Here is a 26,508-nt window from a genome sequence, read left to right as displayed (position 1 = left end):
CCTCTGCTGTTCTCCTGATTAATAACACACATCAGCGCCCTCTGCTGTTCTCCTGCTGAATAACACACATCAGCGCCCTCTGCTGTTCTCCTGCTGAATAACACACATCAGCGCCCTCTGCTGTTCTCCTGATGAATAACACACATCAGCGCCCTCTGCTGTTCTCCTGCTGAATAACACACACATCAGCGCCCTCTGCTGTTCTCCTGCTGAATAACACACACATCAGCCCTCTGCTGTTCTCCTGCTGAATAACACACATCAGCCCTCTGCTGTTCTCCTGATGAATAACACACATCAGCGCCCTCTGCTGTTCTCCTGCTGAATAACACACACATCAGCACCCTCTGCTGTTCTCCTGCTGAATAACACACATCAGCGCCCTCTGCTGTTCTCCTGCTGAATAACACACATCAGCGCCCTCTGCTGTTCTCCTGATGAATAACACACATCAGCGCCCTCTGCTGTTCTCCTGCTGAATAACACACACATCAGCGCCCTCTGCTGTTCTCCTGCTGAATAACACACACATCAGCGCCCTCTGCTGTTCTCCTGCTGAATAACACACATCAGCGCCCTCTGCTGTTCTCCTGATGAATAACACACATCAGCGCCCTCTGCTGTTCTCCTGCTGAATAACACACACATCAGCACCCTCTGCTGTTCTCCTGCTGAATAACACACACATCAGCACCCTCTGCTGTTCTCCTGCTGAATAACACACACATCAGCACCCTCTGCTGTTCTCCTGCTGAATAACACACACATCAGCACCCTCTGCTGTTCTCCTGCTGAATAACACACACATCAGCGCCCTCTGCTGTTCTCCTGCTGAATAACACACATCAGCGCCCTCTGCTGTTCTCCTGATGAATAACACACATCAGCGCCCTCTGCTGTTCTCCTGCTGAATAACACACACATCAGCGCCCTCTGCTGTTCTCCTGCTGAATAACACACACATCAGCACCCTCTGCTGTTCTCCTGCTGAATAACTCACACATCAGCGCCCTCTGCTGTTCTCCTGCTGAATAACACACATCAGCGCCCTCTGCTGTTCTCCTGCTAAATAACACACACATCAGCGCCCTCTGCTGTTCTCCTGCTGAATAACACACATCAGCACCCTCTGCTGTTCTCCTGATGAATAACACACATCAGCGCCCTCTGCTGTTCTCCTGCTGAATAACACACACATCAGCACCCTCTGCTGTTCTCCTGCTGAATAACACACACATCAGCGCCCTCTGCTGTTCTCCTGCTGAATAACACACATCAGCGCCCTCTGCTGTTCTCCTGCTAAATAACACACACATCAGCGCCCTCTGCTGTTCTCCTGCTGAATAACACACACATCAGCGCCCTCTGCTGTTCTCCTGCTGAATAACACACATCAGCGCCCTCTGCTGTTCTCCTGATGAATAACACACACATCAGCACCCTCTGCTGTTCTCCTGATGAATAACACACATCAGCGCCCTCTGCTGTTCTCCTGATGAATAACACACACATCAGCGCCCTCTGCTGTTCTCCTGATGAATAACACACACATCAGTGCCCTCTGCTGTTCTCCTGCTGAATAACACACACATCAGCTCCCTCTGCTGTTCTCCTGCTGAATAACACACATCAGCGCCCTCTGCTGTTCTCCTGATGAATAACACACACATCAGCGCCCTCTGCTGTTCTCCTGGTGAATAACACACATCAGCACCCTCTGCTGTTCTCCTGCTGAATAACACACATCAGCGCCCTCTGCTGTTCTCCTGATGAATAACACACATCAGCGCCCTCTGCTGTTCTCCTGCTGAATAACACACATCAGCGCCCTCTGCTGTTCTCCTGCTGAATAACACACATCAGCGCCCTCTGCTGTTCTCCTGATGAATAACACACATCAGCGCCCTCTGCTGTTCTTCTGCTGAATAACACACATCAGCGCCCTCTGCTGTTCTCCTGCTGAATAACACACATCAGCGCCCTCTGCTGTTCTCCTGCTGAATAACACACATCAGCGCCCTCTGCTGTTCTCCTGCTGAATAACACACACATCAGCGCCCTCTGCTGTTCTCCTGCTGAATAACACACACATCAGCGCCCTCTGCTGTTCTCCTGCTGAATAACACACACATCAGCGCCCTCTGCTGTTCTCCTGCTGAATAACACACACATCAGCACCCTCTGCTGTTCTCCTGCTGAATAACACACACATCAGCGCCCTCTGCTGTTCACCTGATGAATAACACACATCAGCGCCCTCTGCTGTTCTCCTGATGAATAACACACATCAGCGCCCTCTGCTGTTCTCCTGATGAATAACACACACATCAGCACCCTCTGCTGTTCTCCTGCTGAATAACACACATCAGCGCCCTCTGCTGTTCTCCTGATGAATAACACACATCAGCGCCCTCTGCTGTTCTCCTGATGAATAACACACACATCAGCACCCTCTGCTGTTCTCCTGCTGAATAACACACACATCAGCGCCCTCTGCTGTTCACCTGATGAATAACACACATCAGCGCCCTCTGCTGTTCTCCTGATGAATAACACACATCAGCGCCCTCTTCTCTTCTCCTGATGAATAACACACATCAGCGCCCTCTGCTGTTCTCCTGATGAATAACACACATCAGCACCCTCTGCTGTTCTCCTGCTGAATAACACACACATCAGCGCCCTCTGCTGTTCTCCTGATGAATAACACACATCAGCGCCCTCTGCTGTTCTCCTGCTGAATAACACACATCAGCGCCCTCTGCTGTTCTCCTGCTGAATAACACACATCAGCATTCTATGTTCTCTGTTTTCATCTTAGTAAAAGTGTAACATGGCCTGAACTGGAAAACTGGCAAAAACCTTCCTGCCGAGATGAGACAAATGTTTCTGCATCCTGTATCTGGGTAGGAACAGTCTGTGATTAGATGAATGTGATCCGTCACTGTGCTGATACTAACTGTAATAATAAACATGTCAATGATGTCATTATTAATTCAGAGAAAACATGTTTCAGACCTCACAGGATGATAAAGTCTCTTCTGACCTCTTAACTCTTCTCAAATGTCCACACATCCCCTGAGCAACAGAAGTTTCATTCACAAATTAAACGTTTTAGTAAGTTATAACCTAAATTGTGTCATATCAGCATTCTCGGGTACTTTAATGGAAGTATTGATACATACAAAGATGTTACTTTATTGAATTGTGTTTCTCTTATTGTCGGTCTCCATATCTCAGAACAACTACACAAACAGGAGAGAGAGAGAGAGGGAGGGGAAGAGAGAGATTGCGTTATTAACGCTTTTCTGAATTTATATTACATTAATTCATAACTAGATTGAAACATTTGTGGACAAACTTCAGGTTGGGTTGAAAAAGCCTACTCTGAAAGTTTATTGATAGATTAGGTATTGTAAATTTTACCCCGAATCAATCATGATTCATTGGGCGTAAAAAGTTTCTGAGAATCAAATGTGTTTCCAAAGCTTCATTAAACCGTAATCAAATCAGGACGTTTATGTTTTACAGCTATTTGTACACTAAAAATATACAGAAAACTAATAATACGTCGAATGTATTAATTGCAATAATTAGTGTATTATATACAAATGGCAATCCTTTAAAACAACAACAAAACTTTAACCAGTAACCACAAACGACTGTGTTTGGTCCATCTTCAACAGCGCTGAGAAAAGTAGCATGTAGCACGTGACCATCTAATGCGACGCTTCAGTAGCAAAAGCGGAAGAGGCGGAGTCTGCAGTTCATCAACAGGAAAGGAAACATGGCGGCAGCTGTGTGATGTTAGGAGGCTTCGCAATGAAAGATGCTCATAACTCTGTGTTACATGTACCTGTGGGTGCGTTTCCAGAGATATTACAGCGGTGTGATCCGCAGCGCGTTATACAGACTGAACGAGAGCAGCTTCACTTTCTGTTCTCTGAAGAACCCCGAACAGCCCACAAACATCCCAAACGAGGACACACCGTTCCTGAAGAGGGGCAATAAAGTCCTTTACATCACTGAGGCGCAGGTGACACATCATCACGTCTCGTGTTCATATGCATCATCGGTCACTGAATCAACAGCTGGAGACACAAACACTGCTGTACTAATATCAAACTGTTGCATGTGTGTGACTGTGTCATTGGCAGGTGTGTGATGAGGACCTCAGTAAATGGACACTGTGTTTGGACTCTTCACTGGTTTGTACTCCACAGCCAGAAAGCATCGCCTTCCTTATAGAGGCCACATCAGAGCAAAGAGCTGGACGCTCTCCTCACAGAATTGATAAAGTATGATTCAATCTACTGACAATCTCTTCTGTTGGTTCACAAAGCAGAGAGAGATGTTGAATGTATGTTAAATGTAGCATAAAATCACCTATAGCCAGTGTAAACGACTCTTCACTTGCCTCACGTCAGTGTTTATAATTGTGTTTTGAAGGACTGCGATCAGCACTGATTTCCCAATATTGTACATCGTTTCAGTGATTACATAATTGTGACTGTGATAACCTCCAGGTTTATATATATTGTTTGATTGTATCACATGTGACGTGTTCTAGCTCTCTAATGACTCAATCAAATATTGAAATATCTTACATTGACCTTCCTCAACTGTGTGCTATCACTGACATCATTTAACAACTTATTAATTAAATCATGCCAAAGTTTAAACCGATATTATTGATTCTTATTTGCATCGCTGTATGTGTCATATTCATGTTCAGGTGCTGAAGTGGTCTGATTATTGTCTTCCGTTGGCGTTCAGTCCCGGGCAGCCGTATAGAGCCGTAGCTGAAACCAGTGTGGAAAACTTCAGCCGGCTCGGTGTGGCGTTTTTGGAAGATCGTCTTCAGATGGAAAATGGGCTCAGACCTGAAAAAATAGTTTGTTAGTTAAAACAAAATGCTTTTCATCACTGTATATGACAACATCACACCAGATGATATTCATGCTCAAGTGTTTGTCTTTATTTTTCCCAGCTGTGTCTCTCAGAGAATCGGCTCTTAAAGAATTGTTGGAACGACAGGGATCAGACCGCAGCCGAAAACTCCAGTCAAAACGTCTCAGTGAGTCACCGGCGAATTTTTTGTCTGGGTCATCTGTGTCAGAGAGAGAACCACGAGACATTTTATATTCCACTCTCCCGAGAAAGAGCGCCTCACGTCTGTCCGTCCGGCGGGACTCAGACACGCAGAGTTGCGGCGCGGAACACAGTCCCTCACGTGACCTGCAGGAGGAGACGACCGAACACCGCCACATGGACGGACATCACCTGCATCTGTCCAGCTGCCATGAGTGTCTGGAACTGGAGAACAGCACCATCTTGTCCGTGAAATTCGCCTCCGTGGAGAACATACCAGACCTCCCGGACGACTTCACCACCATGGACGGCAAGGACGAGGAGGGCGGCGGCTTCTCGGGTCACAGCAGGAGGGTGAACCAGAACGGGAAACCACCCAACGTGCTGGTGTTCACGGGCGGCAGCGAGGAGCAGTTCCAGAAGGTGCGCTCGCTGCTGGCCGAATGCATCGATATGGACAGCTACGCCATCTACCCCCTGCGGCCACAGCAAGCGTTGAGCGAGCCCTGGCTGGATAATGCGCTGCTGCTGGTGCTCGCCACTGACCAGACGCTCACGCCGCAGCTGCAGCTGTGCTTCCTGTCCTACCTGAGCCAGGGCGGGAAAGTGTTGGGCCTGTCATCTTCGCTCTGTCCTGCCGGACTCATGCTACGGGGCAGAGACACCCATAAGAATCATATCTGCACACTGAACTTCACCAAATCGGACAGCACGGAGCTGCAGCTGCACGTGCTGGCGAGCGGAAGCGTGTATGTGCGTGATCCGCAGGACGGTGGCGGTGGCGATGTGGAGCTCTGGGGGGAGATCAGCACGGAGGACGAGAAGCACATGGCGATCGTCCGTGTTACTCATGGAGCGGACAGTGGCGAGGCCGTACTTTGTCAGGTATTATGAATCACATGGTTCCAGTCCTTGATGCTGATTGGTCAATACAGTGTCCAGCTGTGCTAAAGCACACAGTATAATAACAGCTGTGAAACATCTGTTGTTCACCAGCTACTGTGTCTAGACTAACATTAGTTTACATGTCCGAGATCTTTTAATCTAGTGGAAGATGATACTTTGTGAATTTGATTAACAAATGTAACATTTTAAGTGTATATTTGTTGAGATCCTGAGGAGTGTAACACTGTGAGACTGTGGCATATCTAAACATTGCTCTTTTTGTTTTGAGCATCCCAAACAGCCCGACTATCAGTTTGTCAGAACAATGGCAGACAGAAGGTGTGTTGGAGGAACTCTGATGTTTCTCTGGTGTTTCAGGTGCGTTTGGAAATGGCTCCAGACGCTGATGTCGCTCACGGTTCTTCTGGGTTCTCTGAGCTGAAGATGAGTAACGCTCGGCGCTATGAGGTTCTGACGGAGATCCTGACGTCTCTGGGTTTGAGCTGTGAACTGAGTCAGGTGCCGCCCCACAGTCCTCTATACCTGCTCCACACACACCAGGTGAGCACTTACTCCTTTACAGTTCTTATCTGCGACTGTCCCACACACTAACATAAGCAGCCTGCGTCATTCCCATCTTGCATACCCGCAGTGAAGCTTCTCACTTCAGAATGACATTAAAGCCGTGCGGTGCCGTCTTCCGGAGGACAGGACACCGGGTTTATGTGAATCTCCAGTTGTCGAGAAACACTGGACACATTTGACTTCACTTTTGTGGCATGAAAGATCAGATGAAAATTGTCATTTAAAAAAAAGAGCCAAGAGAATTTATTTGACATAACCAAACTATTTGTTATTTTTATATTTATTTTTAAATGAAAAGATATGTGGCAGATTGCTGTTTAGTTTATTTTTGCCCTTTTGTTGAATTTTTTATTTGTAATTTTTTTTATTTCCATGATGGAAGTTTTTTTGTATAAATTTTTTTTTTAATGAAAAATCAGTTATAATGAACAAACGTTTATCGTTCAGTTGACTTGAGTGGGTCATACATTTGCCTGCATCGCATTATTATGCATAGTCCATCGTGTTTACGTTGCAAAATAAAAACCGAAATAAGATGATCTGATTTCTTCCAATATATCCGACAAACATTTTAATTTCGGATTAACATGTTGGCTGGCACCAACATGTCTTAGAGGAAACTCTGCTTGTGTGCGACCATTTAATTTATTTTTAAAAGTACAAATATTTTTTATGACTATACGTAGTCTTGCAATTAATATGAGCTCATAAAATCTTCATGAATAATAATACCTGACATATACCTACTAAACTGCTTGAAATTTCATGTCAGCTACCCATAAACCATGTATCTGAAATTCTATAATAATAATTAATCTTATACAGTCATCATAAGAGTATGAATATGAGTTTTGATTGGATGAATATGTTGATCTGATTACCTAAAGTTTTCTTAATGAATATAAAGAGCTGAGAGCGTAACACTTCAGATGTCACATCACAGGAAGTTCATGATTCTAGTGTCAGAAGAGTTTTCTCTCCGCAGCTGAACTGGAAACTATTATTAACATGCCTGAGAAGAGCAGATGTTTTACACGTGTGTTTGACCAGAACATTTAAATGCACCCTTTTTTTTTTTTTTTCAAAAATATTTTTATTGAGAGAAAAAAGGCATACTTCCTGTCACAATGACACAATACAATTCACATTTTTGTTATATACAAATACGCACATATATATATATACATAGAAATAAATTTTGTTTTTATTATAATAAAAAAAAAAAAAAAGGACAAATATAACTGGATATTTTGCAGACTTCCAATGCAACAGTAAGGAACGTTTTGCTATTAAGGATGTGAAAGCTATAATGTCCTTCTGTATAGTACTTAATGGAAGTGAGGCATCAGGGATCCCGAATATAGCAATCAGTGGACAAGGTTTTAAATCTACTCTGAGAATAGAGGACATAATAATAAAGAAACCTGTCCAAAAACCATACAGATCAGGGCAAAGAAAAAACATATGACTAAGATGACAGGGAGAGCCATGACACTTATCACATTTGTCTTCCACTTCTGGATATATTACAGAAAGTCTCGACTTAGACCAGTGGACCCTATGCAAGACTTTGAATTGGATGAGTCCGAGACGAGCACAAGAAGTGGTAGACTGTATCCTATCTATAGCACGTTCCCAAAACTCTTCACTTATTTGTACTCCTAATTCCATTTCCCAAGCATTCTTAATATTGGTACTCGACTGACTGCTTAAGGCCAGAATAACGTAATATATCTTTGAAATCATTCCTCTCTGATGAGGATTATATGAGAGCAATCTCTCCCAAGGCTGTTCTGGAGGTGCAGAGGGGAAATTAGGGAAACATCTAGATACAAAATTTCGAATTTGAAAATAGCGAAACAGATGTGTAGCAGGCAGGTCATAAGTAGATGACAGGTTGGCAAAACTGTCAAAGACACCATCAACATACACATTTTTGAATTGTTTAATGCCCTTGTCATACCACACTGAAAATGATGAGTCCAAACACGATGGAGGAAATAAGTGGTTATTGCATAATGGACCCAAAAAGGATGCATCTATAAATTTAAAGCGCCGTCTAAATTGATACCAGATCTTAAGTGTGTTAAGGACAACTTGATTATTAGTATATAAAGAAAGTTTAGTAGGTAACGAAGAATAAAGTAAAGCAGGTATAGAGGATTCCCTACAAGATGATAATTCCAATTTACACCAAGAAGAGCCAGGAGACTCAACCCAGTAACAGAGTTTATGGATGTTCGCAGCCCAGTAATAAGATTGAAAATTGGGTAATGCAAGTCCCCCACTAAGTCTACATCCCTGCAATAAAGTTTTACGAACCCTCGGTGACTTCCCCCCCCAAATAAAATGACTAATTATTTTATCCAATGAATCAAAGAATTGTTTTGGCAGAAAAAGAGGAAATGACTGAAATAAGAAAAGAAATTTCGGAATATATTCATTTTGACAACATTGATCCTAACAATTAGAGAAAGAAATACACCCTTTTTAAGTTCATTCACAGAGACATATAAAATGCAAATGAAATTAATTTGGTTTCTCTCATGGTAAAAATAAACTGATGGCTCATAGAAACTGTCATGTTTCTGTGTTCTGTATAGTCTGCAGGTCCCACATTGATGTTTTCTTGTTGTTTGTGTTGTTATTGCTTGTGTTTCTGTGTTCACTCATCAGCTGAATACAGTTGTCAGTTGTGGAGTGATAAATGCAGATCTTTTGCTGTAGGCCTCAAAACCATATTTCAGTTCAGTGGATATGAGATGCATAAACATCTAGTTGTTAGCCAAGCCAGTGTAAGTTTGACACTAATAAACTTTAGTGTTTTGTTTTGAATAGTTTGTTTTAAAAAGTAAGATCAAATATTATTTGAGCAGCAATGAGCTAACCCTTTGATCGAGGTCCCCTTAGAAAAATGTGCATGGACCTCTTCAGGCCATTAGAGCAGACGGCACATGGACATCGCCTTGTGTTGGTTCTGGTGGATTACGCAACGTGATATCCGGAATCAGTGCCTCTACGCAAGATTTCAGCACATAGTGTTGCGGAGGCACTCGTCAGAATCATCTCCTGTGTGGGGAGTCTGGAGAAACACTCCTATTTCCTTCATTTGAGAAAATAAATAACCCTCCTTCTTTTTATGGGGTGCCACTTGGAGAGAGACAATCCACTCATATTAACATTTGACATTTTGACATATGAGAACAGTTTGTTTGTCAAAAATACAATTATAAAAACCACATTAGAGCAACAGTCAAACCCCGAACATTCCCCCCGAAACAAACAAACAAACAGAAAAGGAAAAATATGTGAATTAACCCCTGCGCAAGACCGCGCCAACCGGTGTCCATCCCTCTAAACTCAAAGAGTCCATATACACCTATAAGAGTCCCCGCGACAAATTTGCCGTCGTATTGCTCAAGGCCGGTGATTCTGTACAAATTTTGTGAGACAAATTTTGAAAAAAAACCATAATACAAACTCCAGCCAATAGGCGGAACAGACACTACGAACATGTAGATTCATCCACATAACTGTTCCGAAGGTGCAATCCTTCACAAAACAAACTCCAGCCTGTAGCGGAAACAGCACAAAAAAAAAAAAACCCGTTCAGTTTCCTCGGACAGTCAAACGAATGTTCATTGAGCCTGTCCACTCGGCAGCAACATGAAAATCACCAGATGGTTTACTCACTCCAATGTCTTTATGAAGGACATGTAAATATTTTGCAGCCATCCTTCGTATCTATTCTCAATTTGGCCGGGAACATCAGTGCAAAACCGACCTTCCGTTGATGTAAGAGTTTCTTGCATTACTTGAATCAATAATTTTTCTCTCTTTCCGAATTCACAAAGTCTGGGAACAAGAAAATAATGTGGTTCTTCCAAGAAAGCCTTCCTTTATTCCTTGCCTCGCAGAACACAAGACCTTTATCGGATGATCTCAGAAATTTGGCCAGAATTGATCGGGCCTGTCTCCCTCCATGGATCTCCGAACTGGGACCCTGTGAGCCCGCTTGATTTCCATCTTGTGGCCTGTTATGTCGAGCAGACTCGGGAAGAGCTCGTCTGGGAATTTTACCATATCACCCACCGCCTTCCTCATGCTCAAGAATTCCAACAATTCTGACATTTCGCCAATTACGATTCTCACGGTCTTCCAACTTTTCTCAAACACGTTCCAAATCTACTTTGGTCGCTAGCGGATTAGCAACTAATTCCATCTCCGATGACTCCAGATAATCAAACTTTCTTGACGTCCCCGATTCTTGTAACCAACTCAGGGAATTTAGACTCCATTTGAATTATTGTATGGTCGTAAGCCTCATGGTGCCTTAGACGTCATGAGAGAAAATTGGGAGGAGGCACCTTCAAACACCAAAAATGAAATTCAATACGTGTTTGACCTGAGAGCAAAACTCCACACATTGGGGCAGCTATCTCAGGAGAATTTGTTACAGGCTCAAGAACGTCAACCAAGGAGACTTTACACAGGGAGATAAAGTCCTTGTATTACTACCCACATCAAGCTCTAAATTACTCGCGAAGTGGCAAGGGCCCTTTGAGGTCACATGGCGATTCGGGGAAGTTAATTTAATTTAATTTAATTTAATTGATCAATTGATCAATTGTCACACATTATACATACATTTCTGCATATACATGGTGAAATTATTTATTTTTCACATATCCCAGCTAAGCTGGGGTCAGAGTGCAGGGTCAGCCATGATACGGCGCCCCTGGAGCAGATAGGTTCAAGGGCCTTGCTCAAGGGCCCAACAGTGGTGTCTTGGTGGTGTTGGGGCTTGAACCCCTGACCTTCTGATCAGTAAGCCAGAGCCTTAACCGCTGAGCCACCACTGCCCTAAAGTTGATTATGAGGTTACGTGTATGGATAGAGGCAGAGCTCGTCAGATTTACCACCTGAAACTCCTAAAACTACGGAGAGAGGTGTCCCCGTGACTTTGGTCACAGTAGTCCTGGAGAGGGAAGAGCTCGTTCTGGAGGTGAATTTAAAAATCACTGATTGAGTCACCCCAGTTCCCTGTTGAGACCACCTCTCACTGTCCCTGGAGGTTGCCAGGTTGCAAGAAGAATTCTCTGATGTGTTCTCAGGTCCCATGATTCCTGAGGACACTGTTATTCTTGGCCTGTGTCACACTTCCTGTTGCTGCTGGCACCTAGCTTGAGTCTGTGTTTATAGCCTGCTAGCATTTTTAGCATCGCTTATCCATCTGTTTTCAGCTTTTAATCTTTAATATCTGTAATTTTTCAGCGCACATAAGATTTTTCCCCCGCATTATTCTCTTATCACGATTCAACTGTGTGCATTTTTCCACGTGCATCCACTTTCTATTTTTATCGCAATTATACTGCGTTCATTTTACAGCGCGCACCCATTTTTCTCCTATGTGTTACACAGATTATTGCATCGATCTCAATGCACCACTTATTAAGAACAACCATAACAACAAACAATTGCGTGAGGTATTCACATCAATCTCAAACCCTCAGTGCTCAGGAACAACCAACAACAACAAACAACCGCGGTAAGTCATGGCATCCGCTCATTATTGCTTCCTGCATTACATGCCACATGTTTACTATAGCTTCTTCTGTAAGTAGTGTGGGATTCACATGTGATAAATGTAAGGAATTAGGCTGAAAGAGAAGGTTAATGAGTTATAGACACGCATCTGAACGCTAGTGGAGGTCAGTGAGAAAGAGAAGCCGGTAGATACTGTTTCGGATGCGAACACACACATTTTGGTTCCGGCTGTAGAGCCCCGCAGCAGGGCATTTGGGTGACAATTCGTTTTTACATACTCATACAGACATACTCGCTCGGCAAAGAGACACCACTCTCCCGTTCCTGTTAGGGTTTTCAATCGATTCTCTCCACTCAGTGATGCACCCACTGAGAATCATGTTGAAATCGCATTGGTTAAAGGTCACTCTATTGTAAGGAACGTGGAAATAGAGACTCCAGGCACATGCATTTTGGGTGCCAGAGCGTCGTCTGACATTAGATAAAAGTGCTGGCTAATGCTAAATGTAGATTGTCTAAAATTGTTATTAATGTCAGCACTAACGATGTCCGGCTTCGCCAGTCAGAGATCACTAAAGATAATGTTAAAGAGGTGTGTGAATTAGCAAAAACGATGTCAGACACTGTAATGTGCTCTGGTCCCCTCCCTGCTCGTCGTGGTGGTGAGGTTTATAGTAGATTAGTGTCACTGAATGGCTGGATGTCTGAGTGGTGACTGAAGTATAAAATAGGATTTATAGACTATTGGAAGAGATTTTGGGGTAGATCTGACCTGCTAAAGAGAGACAGACTCCATCCCTCCAGGGAAGGTGCTGCGCTCCTCTCTAGTAATTTGGCTCATAGACTTAATAATGATATTAATTGACTAAATGGGGCCCAGGTCAGGAAGCAGACAAACTGGTTATTCCGAACGTCTGCTAGCTGCCTTGAGACATCACACAGGTCACGTAAACTATAACACATAGAGACTGTATCACCTAGATATCTCATAGAGACTGTCTGTTCCCCGAACTACCAAACACAATCCCCTCACTAAATCATTTAGAAAAATGTGATTAAGGTCAAACTTAGAAGAAACAATACAAATGGATGATAAAGATAGGGCTACTAAACATTATATCTCTTTCTACCAAAGCACTAATTGTTAATGAAATGATTACAGATCATAGATTGGATGCGCTCTTTTTGACTGAAACCTGCTTAAACCGGATGAATATATTAGTTTAAATGAATCTACTCCCCCAGGTTATTGCTATAAACATGAGCCTCGTCTGAAGGGGCGAGGAGGAGGTGTTGCTACAATTTACAGTAAAGTTTTTGGTGTAAGAGGACAGGATATAAGTAACTAATAATGCTTAATGTGACACCGTCAGATATAAATAAACAAACTCTGTCGTCTTTTGCCCTTATATAGTATACAGATCACCATGTACATATTCTGATTTCCTTGATGAATTTGCTAATTTTTTTATCAGATCTTGTAGTTACTGTAGATGGAGCTTTAATTGTTGGTGACTTCAACATTCACATAGAGAATGAAAATGATACATTGGGATTAGCATTTATCGATATTCTCAACTCTCTTGGAGTCAGACAAAATGTAACAGGACCAACTCATCGCCATAATCATACGCTGGATTTAATTCTGTCATATGGAGTTGATGTTGATAATATAGAAATTCTGCAGCAGAGCGATGACATCTCGGATCATTACCTCGTCTCTTGTATGCTGCGATCAGCTAATGTTACTGAATCACGCTATCGTTCAGGTAGAACTATTCTTTCCACCACTAAAGATAGCTTCACTAATAATCTTCCAGATCTATCTCATACACTCAATAAACCCCAAAGCCCAGAAGAACTTGATGAAATAACAGAAAAAATAAATACAGTCTCCTCTAGTACTCTTGATATTGTCGCCCCACTTCGATTAAAGAAAATTAAAGTAATAAGCCCTGCACCATGGTACAATGATCACACTCATGCTCTCAAGAGAGGAAATGGAGTGTAAGTGGAAGAATACAAAATCAGAGGTATTTCGTGCTGCATGGAAGGATGGTGTCTGTAGATACAGACAGGCACTAAAAGCTGCCAGGTCAGCATATTTTAGTCAACTCATAGAAAATAACCACAACAATCCTAGATGTTTATTCAGTACTGTGGCTAAATTGGTTGGGAATAAAGCCTCAACAGAACCAGATATCACGTCTCAGCACAAGAGTAATGATTTCATGAATTTCTTTACAGATAAAATTGAAATAATCAGAAATAAAATTGGAATTATGCAATCATCTGTCACAGTAACTCAGAAGGATTGATGTTGCACCTGAGGAAAATTAATAGACACTGTAGGTCATGAAGAACAAAACTTATCGAAACATCAAAAGCCACAACATGTTTGTTAGATCCAATACCAACTAAGCTCTTAAAAGAGGTATCTCCTGTAATCTCAGAACCTCTTCTAAATATTACTCTTCCGTTTGGTTTGTCTGGGGCCCCAGCGACATTTCAACTACTCATGGACAAAGTCCTTTGCCCACACGCTGCGTATGCATCTGCCTATCTGGATGATATCATCATCTATAGCAATGATTGGCAGCGGCACATCCAGCATTTGAGGGCTGTCCTGAGGTTGCTGAGGCGGGTGGGTCTAATGGCAAATCCAAAGAACTGTGCAGTTTTGTGGGTGGAAGTACGGTATCTGGGCTTCCGCTTGGGTCACGGACAAGTGCATCCCCAAATTGATAAGACAGCACCCATTATGTCTTCCAAGGTACAAAACCAAAAAGGGGGTGAGAAAATGTCTGGGGTTGTATGGCTATTATTGGAGGTTTGTGCCTAATTATTTGGATGTCACCAGCCCGCTGACTGATCTCACTAAAAAGGGAGCACCAGACCCAGTCCAGTGGACGGAGCCGTGCCAACAGGCTTTCTTACAAGTAAAAGCCGCACTCTGTGGGGGTCCACTGTTGCATTCCCTTGACTTCTGTCTCCCTTTTGTCTTACAGACTGATGCATCGGACAGGGGATTGCGGCTCTCAGCTGATAATAATGTTATTAAAGGAGCATCAGGCGCTAAAGTGGTTTTGTCTCTTTTGTTGTATCAAATGCAGAATGTGTCCTGTGCACACGTTTATCTGCAGTAACACTTTGTGTTTCTGAAATCCCGTGTCATGATCATATTTTTACATTGTTTTGTTTGTTCTTTTTAATGAGAAGGGTTACTGTTTGTCTTTGACACTGAACTGCTGCTATAAACTGCATAAATAGAAACATTTCTCTTTCTCAGACTGTAACTGCACAAGAGGGACACAGGAAGGACTTTTTGTCTTAATTAAATCTCTGCTCTTATGTGATGGCAACATGTTCTTCAAAATGAATATATTTATCCAGGAAGGTATGCTAAATTGTGTTATTTGTTGAATCAGACTGTTATAGGCCACGCAGAGCAGATGTTGTAACGCAGCCAACATGTGCTGTAATTGATTAGCAATCCTCGCTGATTAGCGTGTTTAATTAAGGAGCACCACGTCTCTTTAACGGAGTACAGGAGGCTGATACACGCTCACTTTCCTCTGATTTCAACAGCGCTGCCAGTGAAACAGACAGAGCTCTAAACCACAGAGCAAAACAAGCAGCCCATAACCGTTAAACAAGACGATGTATAAATGACGAGTTAATGATTAAATATGACTGCATGTAATAATGTTTCACTGGTGTGATGATGTGGTTGTGTCTCTCACAGGAAGGCCGTTTCCTGCCGTGGTTGCGAGGGCAGGTGTCCGGGGGTGTTTTGAGGACTCAGTCGAGCAGTCTCAGGGTTATTTGGGGTGGAGAGGAACCACCAGATCTGGCTGATGGTGAGCGGGCATTATACACCGACCCGCCACAGAACTTCTCAGAACATTTCAGTCTGCAGACCTACAAACAAAACCTACAAACTCAACGACTGGGCCAAACCGTCATCTATGCTGACGTCACCACCACCACAATGGACCTGCTGGAGGGGTACATACAGTTACAGAGATCGTTCAACCCAAACACATTCTGTCATCATTTACTCATGCTCATGTTGTTCCAAATCCATATGACTCTTTTTCACAACAGGAGCTGTTTGGCAGAATGTTACTCTGTCACTATTCACACATTGTTTCCTCACATTAAAAGTGAATGGTGACTGAGGAACGACATGTTGAGTAAATGATGACAGATTTTTCAGTTTTGTCTGAACTTTCCATTTAATGTCTTCATAAAACACGTAACATTTGCCTGTATTCTTGTGTTTATAGTGATGCTTTTTTGTGATGCTGCCGTGGGGAGTGTGTGTGTGAGTGAGACTGTGAGAGTGTGTGTGTGTGTGTGAGAGAGAGATTGAGTGTGTGTGAGTGAGACTCGTCTTCTGCTTTTATTGTGTCATCACTTTCTTCATGTTTTTGTATGTTATAATAGTTTCCTCTTTTTTGACTTGTCAGACTGCCAGATTTTGTTATTTTTCCTCATTCAGCTTATGATGGAGGTTTCTCGTTCTCACAGGTCATCTTAAAGGACGATTAAAACACTTTGAAGTATAATCTAGTACAGTCTAGTAGCATCTAATAAACATGAAAAATAATCATAACTTCTAGAGGAAATAGTTTTCCTCAAGTCATTGTTATTTGTATATCCCTTTTCACAACACGCATCGTTTCAAAGCAGCTTAACAGAAGATAAATCTGTAATATCTATAAGTTTAGAGTCATCATTGTGTTGAACCCCTGTGAGCAGCTGAAGGTGACTGAAGGAACACAAAACAACATAAGATGGGGATTAATGGAGAAAAATAATCTTGGGAGAAACCAGACTCACTGTTGGGGCCAGTTCCCCTCTGACTAACCCCACCCTAACCCTAAACCAGACTCACTCTGGGGGCCGGTTCCCCTCTGACTAACCCCACCCTAACCCTAAACCAGACTCACTGTGGGGGCCGGTTTCCCTCTGACTAACCCCACCCTAACCCTAAACCAGACTCACTGTGAGGGCCAGTTCCCCTCTGACTAACCCCACCCTAACCCTAAACCAGACTCACTGTGGGGGCCAGTTCCCCTCTGACTAACCCCACCCTAACCCTAAACCAGACTCACTGTGGGGGCCAGTTCCCCTCTGACCAACCCCACCCTAACCCTAAACCAGACTCACTGTGGGGGCCAGTTCCCTCTGACCAACCCCACCCTAACCCTAAACCAGACTCACTGTGGGGGCCAGTTCCCTCTGACCAACCCCACCCTAACCCTAAACCAGACTCACTGTGGGGGCCAGTTCCCTCTGACCAACCCCACCCTAACCCTAAACCAGACTCACTGTGGGGGCCAGTTCCCTCTGACCAACCCCACCCTAACCCTAAACCAGACTCACTGTGGGGGCCAGTTCCCCTCTGACCAACCCCACCCTAACCCTAAACCAGACTCACTGTGGGGGCCAGTTCCCTCTGACTAACCCCACCCTAACCCTAAACCAGACTCACTGTGGGGGCCAGTTCCCATCTGACTAACCCCACCCTAACCCTAAACCAGACTCACTGTGGGGGCCAGTTCCCTCTGACTAACCCCACCCTAACCCTAAACCAGACTCACTGTGGGGGCCAGTTCCCTCTGGCTAACCACACCCTAACCCTAAACCAGACTCACTGTGGGGGCCAGTTCCCTCTGACTAACCCCACCCTAACCCTAAACCAGACTCACTGTGGGGGCCAGTTCCTCTGACTAACCCCACCCTAACCCTTAACCAGACTCACTGTGGGGGTCAGTTCCCTCTGACTAACCCCACCCTAACCCTAAACCAGACTCACTGTGGGGGCCAGTTCCCTCTGACTAACCCCACCCTAACCCTAAACCAGACTCACTGTGGGGGCCAGTTCCCTCTGACTAACCCCACCCTAACCCTAAACCAGACTCACTGTGGGGGCCAGTTCCCTCTGGCTAACATCATGAATATAATGTAAATATGACTTATGTATAGTTAAAGTCATGGTTTAAAATGATTAAATTAAGTAAGTGTTAAGGGTCAGTGTTTAAACATTGATTGTGTTTGAACTGTAAGATTGAGTAATGTCTTTGAAGTTCATCCTGGATTAATTGTCCTTGTTAATTGGTTGATGAAGGCTTTTGTTGGCAATTAATTGATTGTTTATATATTCCATTATAAGAGTGTAGTCCATCATTAGACCGAGGTGATGAACGGTCTAGATGACCAGATGACCAGACAGAGATCAGGGATGTGAAACACAGTCCAACCTGGCCGGTAATTTCAGTGAGGTTCGGTGTGGTCCATCCTAAATCCAACATTCAGACAGTGGCATATGAAGTATCCCATGTCTTATGGTTGGAGTTGGCATCAGTTCATCCTCTGAAGTCCATCGTAATAGACTGAAGTGATGTTTGGCACCGGCTGCATTTAGTCATCATCATTCAGAGACACACAGTAGTGGAGTCCAACACGAAGCAGGAATGGAGCTGGATCTGTCCGGTTCTGGTGACCTCAGGATAGGAGTCCCGAGGTTGAGACAGGGAAACAAATTAAATAATATAAGCATAGATGCCATTCAATTTATTCCAGAGATATAAATCATGATCAATGTTTCTGGCTCCGGCAGACTAAACTAAAGCAGCCTAATTGTGGGTTGGAGGATAAATGAGGTGTATGTCTGGATAAATAGAGTCTTTAGTCTAGACTTAAACTGAGGGAGTGTGTCCCGAACAGTGTTAGGGAGACTATGAGTGATCATACATGATTATAGATGCACAAAAAAAAAAAATATATATATATATATATAGGTTAGGTCACACATATTAACAACTACACTTCTCTCCACTGCCCCTCCCCGAGAGCCCACAAAAAACACCAGATATCTGCCACATTTTCCCACAATCGAGTCCAATTTCCCCAGTCTTCTAGATGACCCTTCTTCAAAAGTCGCCACCCTCCTCATAGCCGGGCACCACTCCTGAAATGGGGTGCTCCAGTTGACCTCCATCCCCTTAAAACGATCTGTCTGGTGATTATAACACTGGTTAGGACCCAACTCTTTAGATTGTCCCATCGCTCAACATACAGAGTCTGGGTGTGTCTTTAAGACCAAGCCTATACAATCTAGAGGGGGTCCAATAGAATCTGTGTTAAATCTTGAATTGCATAAGTCTTCTAGATGCAGACTTGATGTTTTTTAGGATCCTATCCCACACTCCCCCCTCCAATACCAAGTTTAAATCTTTCTCCCATCTTCTCTTGATAGAAGTTAAAGCTCCGCCCCCAAATTCTGAATTAGCAGGGAGTAATAAACTGATGCCTCATGACCTTTCCCAAAAGCAGTAATCACCCCTCCCAGAGGATCTGCTGCTTTAGGGGGGTGTATGCTCCTCCCAAAAACAGTACAGAGCAGGTGGTGCAGCTGTAAATACCTGAAGATCTCTGAATCCCAAAATGTTGAAGCAAATTTTCAAAGGATCAATACTTCATTCTCATACAGGAGTGTATTAAATAAAAGTATTCCCAAACCCGTACATATCCAAAATCTTAAAAAGACCATATCAAACGCCTTTTCGGCATCAGGTGAGATGGCAGCGACCGGAGTCTGATCATTCGCCACTGATCACATGATATTGATGAATCACCTAATGTTATCAGAAGAGCCCCGAATAAACCCCACCTGATCTATATGTGTAAGAGATGACAAATTAATCGGTTAGCCAAAAGTTTTGACAATATTTTAACATCTGGCTGGATCAGTGAAATTGGACGGTAATTCTTACTCTCGCTTGAATCTTTGTCCTTTTTAAGAATCAGACTGATCCGGGCTTGTGTCATGATTATCGGAAGTTTTCCATTCTTTAATGATTCTGTATAAACTTATAACTAAAGTGGAGCCAGTTCTGTAGCATAAGATCTTAAACATTCAGCTGCAAAACCATCTGGGCCCAGAGCCTCGCCTGTCGAAAGGACTTAATTACCTCGCCAAGCTCCTACAAGGTTATCTCAGTATCAAGATATTTCTTTGCTCAGTCGTCAGTTTAAGGAGATCTAATGGTTCCACAAAGTTTCTAATATTTTCATCAGTAGACGGAGATGTGGAAATATAGAGATCAAGATAGAACTCTTTTAAAGCATTATTAATATCAATGAGGTAAATATTTCACCACCAGCAGATTTCATGGAGGGAATGGTAGAAAAAGACTCTGTTTTATATATCTAGCCAAAAGCTTCCCTGCTTTGTCCCCCGACTCAAAGTGTGACTGTCTTGCCCTGAATAACCAAAACTCCACCTTCCTCGACAAAATAGTATTATATCTGTATTTCAATCGGGTCAATTCTCTGAGGCCATCAGACGACATTCGGCACTTCAGCACTGCCTCGGCACTTAATGCATTTATATTTAATGTGTTGCGTTTTTAATGCAGTTGTATTTAATGCGTTACATCTTTAGTGCTGTTATATTTCATGCGTTACATCTTTAATGCGGTTATATTTCATGTGTTTCTCTTTCTTCTGCTTCTGTAGGTTGATGTTGCAGTTGCCGCAGGAAATGGGGTTAATCGCCATAGCAGCACGTCAGACCCAGGGCAAAGGTCAGCAGGTTTCCATCAGGACACACACACGTTAACACTAGTTTAACATATCAATGAGCATGTCATTTCTTAATGCTGTGAGAGTGTGTGTGTGTGTGTGTGTGTGTGTGTGTGTGTGTGTGTGTGTGTGTGTGTGTGTGTGTGTGTGTGTGTGTGTGAGAGAGTGTGTGTGTGAGAGAGTGTGTGGATTTTCATTTAGGTTATAAACTGGTAATTACAAGGGTATTATGCTGTAAATAACATTTCTAGTGTCCCCATAATTGAAAGTTTTCTGTGAGGGTTGGGTTTAGGGGATGTGTTGGGTTTAGGGGATGTGTTGGGTTTAGGGGGTGTGTTGGGTTTAGGGGATGTGTTGGGTTTAGGGGTAGTGTTGGGTTTAGGGGGTGTGTTGGGTTTAGGGGTTGTGTTGGGTTTAGGGGATGTGTTGGGTTTAGGGGTTGTGTTGGGTTTAGGGGATGTGTTGGGTTTAGGGGATGTGTTGGGTTTAGGGATGTGTTGGGTTTAGGGGTTGTGTTGGGTTTAGGGGATGTGTTGGGTTTAGGGGTAGTGTTGGGTTTAGGGGTGTGTTGGGTTTAGGGGTTGTGTTGGGTTTAGGGGTTGTGTTGGGTTTAGGGGATGTGTTGGGTTTAGGGGTGTGTTGGGTTTAGGGGTGTGTTGGGTTTAGGGGATGTGTTGGGTTTAGGGGTTGTGTTGGGTTTAGGGGTGTGTTGGGTTTAGGGGTGTGTTGGGTTTAGGGGTGTGTTGGGTTTAGGGGTTGTGTTGGGTTTAGGGGTGTGTTGGGTTTAGGGGGTGTGTTGGGTTTAGGGGATGTGTTGGGTTTAGGGGTTGTGTTGGGTTTAGGGGATGTGTTGGGTTTAGGGGTGTGTTGGGTTTAGGGGATGTGTTGGGTTTAGGGGTTGTGTTGGGTTTAGGGGATGTGTTGGGTTTAGGGGATGTGTTGGGTTTAGGGGTGTGTTGGGTTTAGGGGTGTGTTGGGTTTAGGGGTGTGTTGGGTTTAGGGGTGTGTTGGGTTTAGGGGTGTGTTGGGTTTAGGGGATGTGTTGGGTTTAGGGGATGTGTTGGGTTTAGGGGTGTGTTGGGTTTAGGGGATGTGTTGGTTTAGGGGTAGTGTTGGGTTTAGGGGTAGTGTTGGGTTTAGGGGTTGTGTTGGGTTTAGGGGGTGTGTTGGGTTTAGGGGTAGTGTTGGGTTTAGGGGATGTGTTGGGTTTAGGGGATGTGTTGGGTTTAGGGGTTGTGTTGGGTTTAGGGGTGTGTTGGGTTTAGGGGTTGTGTGGGGTTTAGGGGATGTGTCGGGTTTAGGCGTTGTCGCGTTTAGGCGTTGTGTCGGCTTCAGGGGATAGAATCTATAGTTCATAGAGTAATAAACTGTATAGACTCAAACCCACCTTCACTGGACCAGACAGGACTGGCAAAAAGTCTGGACTGGCAAAAGGTGCTCTTCACTGACGAGTCATGGTTTTGTCTCACCGGGGGTGATGGTTGGACTCTAATTTATCATCGAAGGAATGAGCGTTACACCGAGGCCTGTACTCTGAAGCGGGATCGGTTTGGATGTGGACGGTCTGTCCTGGTCTGGGGTGGTGTGTCACAGCATCATCGGACTGAGATTGTTGTCATTGTAGGCAATCTCAACGATGTGCGTTACAGGGAACACATCCTCCTCCCTCGTGTGGTCCCCTCCTGCAGACTCATCCTGGCATGACCCTCCAGCATGGCAATGTCACCAGCCATACTGCTCGTTCTGTGCGTGATCTCCTGCAAGACAGGAATGCCAGTGTTCTGCCATGGCCAGCGAAGAGCCCGAATCTCAATCCCATTGAGCACATCTGGGACCTGTTGGATCGGAGAGTGAGGGCTAGGGTCATTCCACCCAGAAATGTCCGGGAACGTGCAAGTGCCTTGGTGGAAGAGTGGATAACATCTCACTTAATGCAGCTGCTGCCACTCCAGATACTGACTGTTACTTTTGACCTACGACTGACCCAACCCTCCCTTTGTTCAGGGACACATTATTCCATTTCTGTCAGTCACACGTCTGTGAAACTTGCTCAGTTTATGTCTTAGTAGTTCAATCTTTTTATGTTCATACAAATATTCACACATGTTAAATTTGATGAAAATAAAAGCAGTGAGAGGATGTGAGTTTATATATGTTTGTGTTTGTGTGTGTCAGGTCGAGGGTGTAATGCGTGGTTGAGTCCGGTGGGTTGTGGGATGTTCACTCTTCACCTGCAGCTTCCTCTGAACTCGCGGCTCGGTCAGAGAGTTTCATTCCTGCAGCATCTCGTCGCCCTCGCTGTCGTGGAGTCTGTGCGCACACTGCCGGGTTATCAGGTACACACATTCACTCACGCACACTCTCTCACACACACACACACCCCCACACTCACTCATGCACACATTCACACACAAAAGATAAAGATAAAGATCCCCCAATTAGCCTTAACAGACTGTAGGGCAAGTGCTGTTAGCGAGCATTCACACACACGCACACACACACACACACACACACGCACATTCACACACACACAGACGTGCACACGCACTCTCACACACACAGACGCACACTCTCACTCACTCTCACAGACGCACACTCACTCTCACACACACAGACGCACACTCACTCTCACACACACAGACGCACACTCTCACTCACTCTCACACACACACAGACGCACACTCTCACTCACTCTCACACACACAGACGCACACTCTCACACTCACACACACAGACGCACACTCTCACACACACACACACAGACGCACACTCTCACTCACTCTCACAGACGCACACTCTCACACACACACACAGACACACACTCACTCTCACACACACAGACGCACACTCACTCACACACACAGACGCTCACTCACTCACACACACACACACACAGACGCACAGACACAGACGCACACACACACACACACAGACACTACACACACACACACACACACACACAGACGCACTCACTCACTCACTCTCACACACACACAGACGCACACTCTCACTCACTCTCACACACACAGACGCACACTCTCACACTCACACAGACGCGCACACTCACACACTCTCACACACACACAGACGCACACTCTCACACACACAGACGCACACTCTCACACTCACACACACAGACACACACAGACGCACACACTCACACACACACACAGACGCTCACTCACTCACACACACACACACACACACACACACAGACGCACAGACACAGACGCACACACACACACACACAGACGCGCACACTCACACACACACACACACAGACGCACACTCTCACTCACTCTCACACACACACAGACGCACACTCTCACTCACTCTCACACACACAGACGCACACTCTCACTCACACACACACAGACGCACACTCTCACACACACACACAGACGCACACTCTCACTCACTCTCACAGACGCACACTCTCACACACACACACACACAGACGCACACTCACTCTCACACACACAGACGCACACTCACTCACACACACAGACGCTCACTCACTCACACACACACACACACACACACAGACGCACAGACACAGACGCACACACACACAGACGCGCACACTCACACACACACACACACACACACACAGACGCACAGACACAGACGCACACACACACAGACGCGCACACTCACACACACACACACACACACACAGACGCACTCACTCACTCACACACACACAGACGTGCACACTCACTCACACTCTCACAGACGCACACTCTCACTCACTCTCACAGACGCACACTCTCACACACACACACAGACGCACACTCACTCTCACACACACAGACGCACACTCACTCACACACACAGACGCTCACTCACTCACACACACACACACACACACACAGACGCACAGACACAGACGCGCACACACACACACACAGACGCGCACACTCACACACACACACACAGACGCACTCACTCACTCACTCACTCACACACACACAGACGTGCACACTCACTCACACTCTCACAGACGCACACTCTCACTTACTCTCACAGACGCACACTCTCGCTCACTCTCACACACACAGACGCACACTCTCGCTCACTCTCACACACACAGACGCTCACTCTCACTCACTCTCACAGACGCACACTCTCACACACACAGACGCGCACACTCACACAGAAGTGCACACTCACTCACACACACACACAGACGCACACACTCACTCGCACACATTCACTCACTCACACTCACACATATTCACGCACTCACACGCACACATTCACGCACGCACACATTCACGCACTCACACGCACACATTCACGCACGCACACGCTCGCTCGCAAGGCACCCTCACTCACACCCGCACGCACACGCACACATTCACTCACGCTTTTAATGAGATGAATAATGAATCATCTTCGGTAATATTTGTGTGTCACATTTCATCATATTTCAGGACATTGATCTGCGACTGAAGTGGCCAAATGACATTTACTACAGTAACTTGATGAAACTCGGAGGTGTTCTGGTCAATTCCACCATCTGCGGTCAAACCTTCAACCTTCTGATCGGTAATACGCTCACACATTAACACAACAGTTTGTGTTTATTGTTGTCTGTGTGACGTCTGCATTTCCTGCAGGCTGCGGTTTCAACGTGAGCAACAGCAACCCGACCATCTGCATCAATGACCTGGTGCTGCAGCAGAATCGTGAATGCGGTCGCAGTCTTGATGTGCTCAGTACGTCGCAGCTCATCGCACGCACAGTCTCTCTGCTGGAGCGCTTCATCGCAGACTTTCAGCTGCACGGCCCGCATGCACTGCTACCTCTCTACTACAAGAGATGGATACACGGGTGAGAACATGGCATGAAACCATGACGGACGAAATCGGAGATTACCGTATGCATGTATGTGTAGCGCATGTGTTTTATTGATGTGTGTGTGTGTGTGTGTGTGTGTGTGTGTGTTGCAGTGGCACGCGTGTGCGTCTGTGGAGTGAGGACGGGCCAGAGGCAGAGATCGTGGGTCTCGATGAGAACGGGTTTCTGCAGGTGTTGTCTGAAGATCAGGGCGTCGTGTCCGTGCAGCCTGACGGAAACTCCTTCGACATGTTGAGAAACCTTGTGATGATTAAGAGCCGCTGAACTCTGAAGTGTTTGAAATGATTGCAAGCCATGAAATCATTCAATGAGATCTCATTTAAAATAAATGCAATTATTTTCTCTTTTTAATTATCTTAATGATTCCGGCCCCAATGGATCATATAAATTACAAGTTAATATCTTGTGTTTATTGGGTATTTATTTCACACACAGTTTGTGTCATTAATATCTGGAATAGACATTAAAGAGTCATTAATAAGTACATTCAGATTATTATTAATGCAATGTATTTTAATTTCACATGATTTCAGACAGAAAGTGTACGATGAGGTTTGTGTTGAGATGTGTGCAGGTAAATTAACACCGTTAACACGTGAGTAACACAGCTGATGTAATTACAGGACATGGGTTTAAATTAGCTATATGTTTCTGTCTCATTGTCTGAATATCTGACTGAAATTGAATTATGTTTGAAACTTGTATAATGTGTCTGTTTGCTACTGCTTTTATCTATATGTAATTGAATCTCTGAATTGGGTCCATATTATTATTATTTGAGGTGATTTGCATATTTATATCAGGGGATACTATCAATCTGTCAATATCAGTGTTTTGTAATAATCCCAATATGAATGCTCCATTTAACATGGTCAATCCAGTGTTGTATGGTATTAAATAAAATCTATCGGTCTTTGTTGATGATTTTTGGTTTATTTTTAT

General features: G+C 44.5%; 1 protein-coding gene across 1 annotated transcript; it reads left to right on the top strand.

Annotated features, from left to right (window-relative positions):
- The first annotated feature begins 3,768 nt into the window (after positions 1–3,768).
- On the top strand, positions 3,769–26,508 carry hlcs (holocarboxylase synthetase (biotin-(proprionyl-CoA-carboxylase (ATP-hydrolysing)) ligase)). Its single transcript, XM_052117477.1, has 11 exons — positions 3,769–4,036; positions 4,158–4,298; positions 4,736–4,898; positions 4,991–5,976; positions 6,355–6,537; positions 15,854–16,116; positions 20,638–20,705; positions 22,879–23,039; positions 25,140–25,254; positions 25,326–25,539; positions 25,659–26,508. The coding sequence occupies exons 1-11, from the start codon at positions 3,830–3,832 to the stop codon at positions 25,828–25,830; spliced, it is 2,673 nt and encodes an 890-aa protein (XP_051973437.1). The 5' UTR covers positions 3,769–3,829; the 3' UTR covers positions 25,831–26,508.

Source organism: Xyrauchen texanus, chromosome 44 (assembly GCF_025860055.1).
Source record: "Xyrauchen texanus isolate HMW12.3.18 chromosome 44, RBS_HiC_50CHRs, whole genome shotgun sequence".
NCBI classification, from domain to species: Eukaryota; Metazoa; Chordata; class Actinopteri; order Cypriniformes; family Catostomidae; genus Xyrauchen; species Xyrauchen texanus.
The sequence above is the reverse complement of the archived record's forward strand: the minus strand, read 5'-3'. Positions and strand labels throughout refer to the sequence as shown.